Source organism: Carassius auratus, chromosome 47 (genome assembly GCF_003368295.1).
Source record: "Carassius auratus strain Wakin chromosome 47, ASM336829v1, whole genome shotgun sequence".
In the NCBI taxonomy this organism is placed as follows: Eukaryota; Metazoa; Chordata; class Actinopteri; order Cypriniformes; family Cyprinidae; genus Carassius; species Carassius auratus.
The window spans coordinates 266,477-278,272 of record NC_039289.1 but is presented as its reverse complement, the minus strand read 5'-3'; the positions used below and the strand labels follow the sequence as shown (position 1 = coordinate 278,272).

The 11,796-nt window shown below is 33.4% G+C and overlaps 1 gene segment (V, D, J or C); it reads right to left on the bottom strand.

Moving 5' to 3' along the window:
* Nucleotides 1–3,883: 3,883 nt before the first annotated feature.
* LOC113064521 (immunoglobulin lambda constant 1-like) lies at nt 3,884–7,901 on the bottom strand. The segment is given in 4 exon segments: nt 3,884–3,892; nt 3,956–4,035; nt 7,329–7,577; nt 7,829–7,901. Coding segments are annotated over 4 exon segments (396 nt in total).
* Between the last annotated feature and the right edge of the window lie 3,895 nt (nt 7,902–11,796).

The following is an 11,796-nucleotide window of genomic DNA, read 5'->3' as shown; positions in this document are numbered from 1 at the left end:
AACACCATCATGTTTACAAAAACAGAAAAGCTAGTTTTTTTTAAAGAGACTAACTACTAAATAAATTGAAATACAGAGATAAATCTTGGATAATGTCACATTATCTGAAGACAGAGAATGAAAAGTCAATGCTAAACTATGAATCAGAATCAGATTTAACCACACTCTTGGAAAAGCTAAAAGCTATGTTTAAATATTTATTTTAGTTTTTTTCAGATAGATTTGACATTTGTAGGCTTTGCAAGAAGCTAGCTTTTTTTATCTGTTGAGGACTTTTGGCTAATGCTAATGCTAAAAAACACCATGTGAAACTGTGCTAAAATCAATAAAAAAACACCATGCTAATAAAAACAGAAAATATAGCTTTTTAGCAAGCTAATAGGGAATTAAAGAGAAATGCCACATGTTAGACATTGCTAAATGAACAAACCATGTTCACACTAGCATAAAAAAACAAATTCAGACTTTGAAAGCTAACAGGCTAAAGAGGAAATAAAAAGAAATACTGAGATAAATCATGGGTAATGTCACAATATTTGAAGACAGAGAATAGAAAATGTCTCTGCTAAACTATAACGAGAAAGAGAAACGAGATTGTTAGCAAACTAGCTTTAAACTAGCTTTTTTTCTAGATTTCTGAGTTGAGGCATCAAAAGTAAAGTAACAAGCTATTTTATGAATGGTAACTGTAATATTAATACTGAAATATCATTAGTTATTAGTTACATTGCTAGTTACTGCAAAACGTAATATTATTATTGTAACTAGTCACTGCCCAACACTGGCCCTGATCTTCAGCTAATTTTATCGATATAATTATTGTCTGTTTATTGCTGTAAATGACAAATGTGAAGCAATTTTCTCTCCTTAAAGGTATGAAGAAAATAACGAATTCAATTACAGACGAATAACATTAACTTTTTAAGTGTAGTTTAAGTGAAGAGTATGGTGGAAACTTTGACGAATCTGAATCGAGCAGAACATCTTCCAGAAAGAACACACTTCCTGTTTGAAAGCTTTCGACCCTTGAAGCTGCGGTGACGTAGGCTACTAGACCAGCGGTGCAAAAACTTTTTTTGACTCGAGGGGCATACGCATAACAAATGAAGTTTTTTATTTTTTATTTTACATTTTATACAATATTTATACGTGGAAGTATACTTGGAACTGTTCTCCACCCATCTCTACTTTTTAATGAGCATAAAATAAGCATATATAATAAAGTAAAACATATGAATAGACAAAAGGAATGGAAAATCTAAAACAAGCAGAAATTATAGTGTCATTCATTAAAAACAACATTTATTATAGACGCCACGCCAAACCGAATTTACATAAAGCGAAAGTAAAACTAGAGGACTTGTGGAAATGCATCAATCCAAATTTTTTACTTTGTTGCTGTACATAAATGAACAGCTTTCAAATATAATTTCAGATGATAAAAAAAAGGATTTTATTATTCATAAAACAGCACAACCAACACCCAAATACATACTTTACTAAGCAAATAAATATATAGCTAGTCCCCACTATATTATACCAATCTCACATGCATCTTGTTGTCTTTCTCCCATCTATGGGTTACTGATGTGAAGTGTTTATAACAGGTGCTGGTCATATAAATAGAATATCATCAAAAAGTTGATTTATTTCACTAATTCCATTCAGAAAGTGGAACTTGTATATTATATATATAATATAATATAATATATAATATTATGTATATTATATTACTTGCATATTATTTTCTTTCATTTCACACAGACTGATATATTTCAAATGTTTATTTCTTTTATATTTTTATTTTGATGATTATAACTGACAACTAAGGAAAATCCCAAATTCAGTCTGTGGCACTGCTCAGGTGTTATGAGAGCCCAGGTTGCTCTGATAGTGGCCTTCAGCTCTTCTGCATTCTTGGGTCTGGCATATCGCATCTTCCTCTTCACAATACCCATAGATTTTCTATGGGGTTAAGGTCAGGAGAGTTTGCTGGCCAATTAAGATCAGGGATACCATGGTCCTTAAACCAGGTACTGGAAGCTTTGGCACTGTGTGCAGGAGCCAAGTCCTGTTGGGAAATGAAATCTGCATCTCCATAAAGTTGGTCAGCAGCGGGAAGCATGAAGTGCTCTAAAACTTCCTGGTATACGGCTGTGTTGACCTTGGACCTCAGGAAACACAGTGGACCAACACCAACAGATGACATGGCACCCCAAACCATCACTGACTGTGGAAACTTTACACTGGACCTCAAGCAACGTGGACTGTGTGCCTCTCCTCTCTTCCTCCAGACTCTGGGACCCTGATTTCCAAAGGAAATGCTAAATTTACTTTCATCAGAGAACATAACTGTGGACCACTCAGCAGCAGTCCAGTCCTGTTTGAAGCGAGACGCTTCTGATGCTGTCTGTTGTTCAAGAGTGGCTTGACACAAGGAATGCAAAGCTGAAACCCATGTCTTCAATATTGAACCTTTTCACAATATTCTAATTTTCTGAGATACTGAATTTGAGATTTTCCTAAGTTGTCAGTTATAATCATCAAAATTAAAAGAAATAAACATTTGAAATAAATCAGTCTGTGTGTAATGAATTATTATAATATAATTTTTGAATGGAATTAGTGAAATAAATCAACTTAATTATATGACTTTTAATTATATGACCAGCACCTGTATGTATATATATATATATATATATATATATATATATATATATATATATATATATATATATATATATAGTAGTCAACATTTGAAGTGGATCAAAACTTTTCATCACATTTACTAAATTTTTTTTTTGCCATTCTTTTGCATATTTTTCCTATTTTATTGAAGAAAAAAAGAGAACTGCATGTGCTATTAAAAGTTTTTGTTTATTTTTTCCCATTTAAGTAGCTGTCAAATGATTCTTATCCAGTGAACTGTATATGTACAAAAAAGGGTTCCTTTGATTCAAACTATATACAAATACCAGTGTTAAAAGACAGGATAACAAACAGTAGTACATTCAAAGCTCCCATTACACCTGATATTAATATAAGTTTAATAACCAGACAGTATCTGGGTGCTCTTTAGCTGACTGGCATTTGCACCTCATATCGATGTGTCTCCAGTCTGCTTTTATAGATGAAACGCCACACAGATGATATAAAGTGTTCTTTTTCTGTGTTTCTTTGGTCATGTGGTCATCTTGTTTGGGAAAACAGGTCCATGACATCCATACTCATGCATCTTTTATTGATTTAACATGTCTTGGTCACACACGCATGCTGGAAATCATCTGATCTCCACATCCTGAAGACTGATAACCTCACCAAAATCTGGGAGACTTGATTGGAGGAAACCCTTTAAAGACTCATCATTATCATTACTGTCTGAAATTCTTATTAACCAACTCTGTTTTATCTGCAAAGAAATGTAATAAATATTAGTTAAATTAAGATATTTTTAATTACACAAATTATGCTCTGAAATTACACAAACAGCAAATCCTGCAAATCTTTCTCTAATGTTGTTTGAACACAAACATTTAAATATATTGAAATACATATTTTTATAGATACAGAAAATAGTTTTAATCCAAATTAAATCAAATTAGGTCCAGTTTTTCCAAAATAAATGGTTAGATGAGACAGTTTTCATTTTGACTAAACTATTGTGGTCCATGTAAAGGAAATTACTGAAAACTGGATTCATTTCTCAACATTTGAAGATGTTTTGGAGTCAGTTTACACTAGCATTCAAAGGTTTATCACATGTGAATTTAACTGAATTTAAATCCACTTTACTGGAATTACAATCAAACACATTAAAATGTGTGTAAATCCAAATGTTTGAAAGCTTGAGTAATTGCTGAGGACATTCCCATTAATCCTACAACTAACGAAACTGGAAATAAGAGAGATGTAAACATATACTTACTCTCCAAACAATCAATGCAGTACAAATAACCAGGACTATGAGGACTACGAGGATGACAGTGAACACGTCTGTCAAACCCACAAGTATTGTGAAGTATTTTTTTGTAGGTCCTTAAACACATATAAAAAACACATAATAAATAAATAAATTAACCCCTTACTAGTAACCCCCCTTTTTTGGCATGGAGACAGAAATGACATACCCAAAATAAAAAGGTTTCTGCTCATGATTCTTTCTGACTAGATACATAATCAACCTTTGTTCACAAAGCTGACACTTTAAAGTTTACTGTTCAGGAATCAGAATCACTCAGAGTGTTATGATAATAGAGATATATAAGCTCAAACATAAAAACAAAAATAAAAATATTAAAAACATATGTTTTAAATGTATTTAAAAAATTGTTGATGTAGGATATGAGTTTGAAAACACAGTGTAGCTAAGGCCACAAGTCTTCCAAGACTTCATAAAAAATGTCATAATCGAATCTGTAAAACTGTGAATTTTATGAAATATTTTCTAAGGCCATGTCATGTGTGTTTTTAGAGAAGGCTAATCAGATTGATTTATGGCCCTTGTCATCTCTGTAAGATCTCACATGTAAACACTGATGTGTGTTTTATATGTGTGTTTGGCTGTGAAAACTGCCCGTTTCATGATTGTATTGTTCTCACCAAACGAGTCTTTCACACCTCCGCCAGGTATGACACATTATCCGCATTATTCTTTTATCATTATTCTTTTGTTTTTATTCCACCTTTATTAGCCTTGATTGTGGTTTTTCAGGCTTTACAAAGCAACAAAGCAGCGATCTCACTTCAGTCTCTCTTTGCATTTAGCCCTTATTTATCAAAAGTCTTCCTATAAAAATACAACAAAACATTTTCCTACGACCTTACGTGAATTATTGAGACAAAAATGCATTATGAAGAAGAAAAGCACCTGCTATTAGTAGCATTGTAGCTAACGTTAGCATCTAGCTACAGCAGACAATTTATGAAATTATTAATACACTTTTACTCAAAACTCACTTTAAACCCCGATCGAGTGTTTATAATAACTTCATTTAGCGATCAGGGATGGAATTTGGTCGTTTACTGTTGTAAAAATATATTATATGTAGCCTTTTTCATCGCTGCACAAGTTAGCATTTCCCATGTACATTTTCGATTTTTTTTTTTATAAAAACGCCCCAGATCTCAAGAAATTCTCATACCAAGCTTTACTATCGTAATCGCGGGGTTATTATTTGGATATTTCGTGTGTACAGAGGTGTTTCAGTGTTGTTTTGGCCAGATAACTACCAGGAAGTGTGCAGGAAGCATGTGACACGATGTGGCGGTGTCCATATATGACACTGTAAGATTGACACTTGCAAGGCCCAATCAGAGTCTGAGTCACACACCGCACGAGCTGTGACTACTGCACGCACACACAGATCGCTGGGAGAGGCTGTTTATCATCAGATCGCGTAAATCCGTGGAAAATGAATAGAAATGACGATTCTGTCTGAAGAAATATGAAGTAAACATCAGTAAATATATCCATATATCTCCGCAGATATGCATCTTTGTTCTAAAAATCCTTATTGACGCTGTTCAGTGAGTCTATGTGAACACAAATAAACCGCTGCTGACCTGACTGAATATGAGTGAGTGATTAATTTCTATTCAAAATGTGGCATAATACGGATTTATTATTTTGCACTTCTGACATAAATCACTAAATATCTGTCATTGCAACAATGTTTTATCAAAATATTGGTCAAATATCGAAACTAGAGTCTTTAAACTTTCAATTGATGCACAGTTTGTCCAGATGAAGTAAGACAATGATGTTTAATGTGCTGTGAAAGTGAAACAATAATAAACTGGGGCCGTCAGCGATGTTTGCACGTAAAGGGGTTAAAATACAAAATACACAGAAACAGCAAAATAAGGTTGGAACAACTTGGTGATAAAATATAAACCAATACTAATAATAAAAAGCTATTATTAGTTAGGTCCAGGGTTTTTATCATTAACAAAATAAAATAGTTGGAAATAAAGCTAAAATCAAATGAAATATAAATAGTTGATTAAAAAATGTAGATAACTAAATGAAATTTAGCTATGCTTCCTTAGTCTACTGCAATGAATAACAACAAACAAACAAAGCTATCATATGACTTTGGAAGACTTGAAATATGGACAATGTCATATGGACTAATTTCATAATGTGTCTAACTCTTTACTTAGTCACTTTTATTGTATGAAAGATCATACTAGACATTGTGCTGTATGTTGTCTTTATGTTCTGCAGATGAGAGTCGTGCAGGTTTGAACAACGAGAAATAATTATGACAGTGATCATTTTCACACTGCAAAAGATGATTGTGATTTTGACAGTAAAAGACTGTAAAAATGCAACAGTAGAAACCTTTAACAATATGTTTCCATACTATATACAGTGAATAAATGTAATTACATTTATTTTAATACATTTCATACATTTAAAATACTGTTAAAAATAAAAAATTTTGGAAGTGAAAAAGAAAAAGTAATTGTATAATTTAAAGTGAAAAAACCGTACGCATGAAACTTTATATATGATGTTTTTTGTTGAAATAGAGTTTTTAGTTTTTTTTCTTATAAGATGTGTACATTAGGGTTTAGTTTTGCACGTAATGTTGTTAAATTAGTGTTTATTGCATTATTTTTCATGTGTGTCACCGTGATGGTGATTAGTGTTTTGTGAATGACACTGTGTGCACCTTCTATATAAGTATTGTCCTCCTCAGTTTTTGGAAAAGCGGATTGTGAAGAGCTTTGGTTCATTATGTGACTTTCTCATCACACCAGTTTTTGGTTAATCAGTGCATTACAATGGTTTAAAACAGATATTAACACTTCAATATGTTTGTTTATTAACATTACATCAGTTAATGAAATACGGTATTTTATTGTGAATTTAAGTTAAGCTTGTAAAACCTAAAATATTGGTACCATCTTTTTTTACGATAAAGTTCTGGCTGCTGGTATATTACCATAAAAGTCACATAATTGTTTTTCTTTTTCTTTTTTTTTACAGTGCGGGTGAACTATACCCTTCTTCATATCTGATTTCGGTTTACAAAATCTATTTGATAAGTTTGTCCAGTGTGATCTTGCAGGGTAGGTTCAGCCGAAACGGATAATTCTGTCATCATTAACTCATCCTCGTGCTGTTCAAACCTCTAAGACTTTCATTCACCTTTAAAACACGGTATAAAACATACTGTATTGTAAATGAACGCTGAGAGATTTCTGTCCCTCCATTAAGATCAAATGACCTATTAGCCAAATGTGTTGAGGGTAGGATAAAATTCATAGCGAGTACTAAAAAACAACAACCATAACACTATACCGCACAATTAGTAACTTACCGTAGTTACTCTTGATCTCGTCCTCAGTCAGATTCCTCAGTATAGTCCCTGTCTCGTGCTCCACCACACAAACATACTGGTGCTTCTCCCATTCATCTGGAGTAACACGGAGGGAAACAGTCTTCTGGAAGGACCCATCTTCATTTGGTAGTAGCTCTCCAAGCTCCACATCCTCATCGTGCTCTTCTCCATTTCTTAACCAGGTGATATTCACTGCTGATGGGTAGAAATCTGTGGCATGACACACTACTGGAGAGAAGGGGTCCTTATGTAACAGAGACACTTCAGGAGCTGCAAAAGATTGAGATCAATGTGAGGAAAATACCTAATTCTCAGATACGTTTATTAACATTTATCCATATGATCAACTATGGACTACTATCGATCTACTATCAGACCAAATTAAACACATCTCGTGATTTTCTGTCTGTTCAACACATGGAAGTAGCTGAAGGAGTTGCTGACAGAGAAAGTCATAGTTTAAATGAATCAAATCTCACCTGAATTAACCAAAGGTATGCAGATGAAGAAAAGGAAGATTTTTAGATGAAAATCCATTGATTTGACACACAATTCTTTATGCAGTCATCGAAGAGCGCTGCTAAAACTCTGTAGGATTTGCAACACCTGAATCGTCAGGAAAAACTGGCTAGCATTTCTCTGTCAGCAAAGCTTTCAGCTACTTCCGTGTGTTGAACAGACAGAAGATCACGAAATGTTTTTAATCTGAAAATGCCGTGTTAGCTGATCTGAGTTGAAAAGCAGGTTATTGTTTTGGTGAAGCTTCACTGAAATCGTCTCATGCAGGCAGAGCTATCTAAAAGGCTAAATGAGACAAGCCTGAGAATTGCTCAATGTAAATGACTGAATCTACTGTATGCACATTTTAATGTAAATTAAAGAACAGACTTGCTTTCAAGGGGTGTCTATGTGCCACAGCTCCGTGAAAGATGATTTAAACTATAGTCAACATGAAACAAGAAATGGAAATTTTCTACAGTCAGCTGAACGGATCTAGGAATGGTAAGAAATGGTGTACATTTAAAGTATTATATATATATATATATATTACTGTCGTACTTAACCTGAAAGAGAAAACAGACCAAATATATGCAATCAACTTATTTACAAACATTTGCATTCCTGCATTAGCATACAGTTTCAACATTTAAGTGTAAAACACACTTGTACCTCTATAATTTCCTCTAAACCCCTCAGTCTAACACTCACGTCAGGTGAAGTCCAAGTAGAGCGTGGCTTTAGCGTTGACTGATGACTTGTTTTGCTCACACTGGCCTCAGGCGTCTGGAGTCGCTGCACTCAACAGACCTGCTAGCGAGCTAGCATGAGGCTAACCAGACAAATCCAGACTTGATTAATGACACGACAGAAGCAGAAGTGCATAAAGAGTTGCACGAGAGACAACAGAAATTGTTAGGAAACTAGCTTTAGCATGTAGCTCAGTTTGAAATAAATCTATTTTAGATACAGATATAACATCACTTTAGACAACTTTCCCTTCATTTAAGATCTTTAGCTATTTTCACATCCTGAAAACAAGTCTGTGTTATTCTGCTCATACACTGTGACTGAATCAGACATGGAAATGCTTGTTTTCATAATCTTTCATCAAATGTAATCACTTTCACTGACACTTTATTGAGTCTCTTCTCACCAGCTCAGCCGGGAAACTTACATGTTGGCCAAAGTAATATGTATTTATTGCTTTTTCATTTACTAAAAAGCCTTTTTTAGCTTTTGTTTTTGTGGTGCAGCAAAATGAGCCAAGAAAGACATGCAGTTTTATACAAAAGAATTAAAGGAAAAGCCATGTTTCTTGCACATGCCTGTTGCCTCATAAACCAGTTAGATAAGTTTTTTTTTTTAATCACTGTTCATACAAAAATAAATAAATAAGCTAACTGGGTAGGGAAAGTAATCATCAATAGTACTGTTGGTTAAATTTTTTACCAAACTTTAAAATGTCATATATATATATATATATATATATATATATATATATATATATATATATATATATATATATATATATATATATATATATATATAATATGTCATACATAAAAAGTTTATAAAAACCGCAACATTATACTGAAATCTTGAAAGAATTTCTGTAAATGACAAACGTAACGTGGTGTCCCCAAACTTCTGATGTTTGATTCAATCTAGTTTCACCACATGCTGGCCTGGATAATAATAAAGATGTTTGAGAAAAAACGACAAATGTGAAGCGATTTTCTGTCCTTAAAGGTATGAAGAAAATTACAAACTCCATTACGGACGAAAAACATGAACTCTTTAAGTGTGGTTTAAATGAAGACTTACCACAGGTAACTTACCAACGGCCCTAGCAACCATCATGGGGACCCTAGCAACCACCCTGGGTACCCTAGCAACCATCATGGTTACCCTAGCAATGGCCCTAGCAACCACCCAAAGTACCCTAGAAACCACCCCGATTACCCTAGCAACCAAATAGCAACGCCCTAGCAACCACCCTGATTACCCTAGCAAGCATATAGAAATACCCTAGCAACAGCCTAGAAACACATCAGCAACCGAGGGACAGAGTTTTGCCACTGCAAACACTACTCACATTTTCTTCAGGAAATGTACATTCTAGTTTTTAATAACATTTTTTAAATGTTCCACTAACAATGCAAGGATAACATTTTTATGCTACTGTTTTTAGAATGTTTATCGATGGCAGCAAGAACGTATTTGAAAACTCTGAGAGAGACTTTAGAAAATGTTACGAGAATGTTCCCTGTTAGCTGTATTATTCAACTATTAGACATGTTTCATCACACATGCATGCTGGGAATCATCAGATCTTCAACATCCTGAAGATTCCTGACTGGAAAGAAATCTGGAGCGAGTGCAGATGACTGGAGGAAACTCTTCAAATACGTTTGTTGATGTAAATCACGCTTTCAGAGGATGAAACTAGCTGATACCCACTTCTCATCTGCAAACAAATGTCATAAATATCAATTAAATGAGAATATTTTTAATTACACAATTTGTATGACCACTGAAACAGCATGTGGCCAATTCCAAACCTCAGATTTTTGCAATTACATGCTTAACTTGAATTATAAAAACAGCAAATCCTGCAAATTTATATCTCTAAAATGTTGCTTTAAGACAAACATTTGGCTTGGATTGTTTTTATAAATATAGCTTGTAAATATATTTTTGACATTTGAAGATGTTTTGGAGTCAGTTTAAACTAACATTCAAAAGTTTATCACATTTGAATTTAGATGGTGAAGATGAGGCTGTGCATATTGTACAGTAATTCAAAAATAATATTAATTTTCTACATTAGTGAAGCATTGGCTCTATATAATCCCACCTTACTGGATGTCAAAAATAAAAAAAACTTTAGTAATTGCTCATCCTACAACTAATGAAACCACTTGAATGAGAAATAAGAGCAGAAAAAAAGACATGACAGTCAGTGCATCACATCAACAAGTACTGTGAAGTATCTTTTGGTAGGTCCTTAAATATAAAATACAATTAAAACACACTTAATAAATAAATAAATAAATAAAAATACACAGAAACTGGAAAATAAGGTTAATACAACTTACTGATAATCAATACTGATAATAACAAGTTATTAATTATTTAGGTCCAGGGTCATTAACAAGATAAAATTGTTTATTGGAAATAAATATTAAATTAAATTAAATATAGATATTTGATTAAAAAAATGTAAACTAAATGAAAATTACCAGTGTTTTCTGCAATGAATAGCAACAAACAAACAAAACAAAACTATCACATAATTTTGGAAGACTTGAAATATGGCCCACAATTCATATGGGCTAATTTCATAATGTTTCTATCACTTTTTTATTCTAATTGTATGAAAGAAGATTACACTACACATTGTGCTGTATGATGTCTTTTATGCTACGCAGAAGAGAGTTGTGAAGGTTTGAATGACGAGAGGGCCAGTAAATGATGATGAGTGATCCTTTTCAGGTGAACCATACCCTTCTTCATATCTTATTTTGATTTCAAAAATCTATTTGATAAGTTTGCCCAGTGTGATCTTAGATTAGATTCAACTTTATTGTCACTGCACATGTAGGTACAAGGCAACGAAATGCAGTTAGTATATAACCAGAAGTTCAATAAGCAGTAAGTACAGAATATACAAGGTCTATATGTACAATAAATATACAGATAAGTATTATGGACATAATTTACAGATTTTAAATACTATTAGCATGATATACAGATGTACTGTGGTGTACTATGAACATACTATACAGATGGATTATGTAAAGGTGTACAGGGTGTCAGAGGGCAGAGTTCAGCAAGGAGACAGCTGTAGGGAAAAAGCTGTTCCTGAATCTTGTGGTCGTTTCCTCTGGATGTCCTCAAGAGCAGGAAGTGGTGTCCCTGTGATTCGTTGGGCAGTTTTCACCAC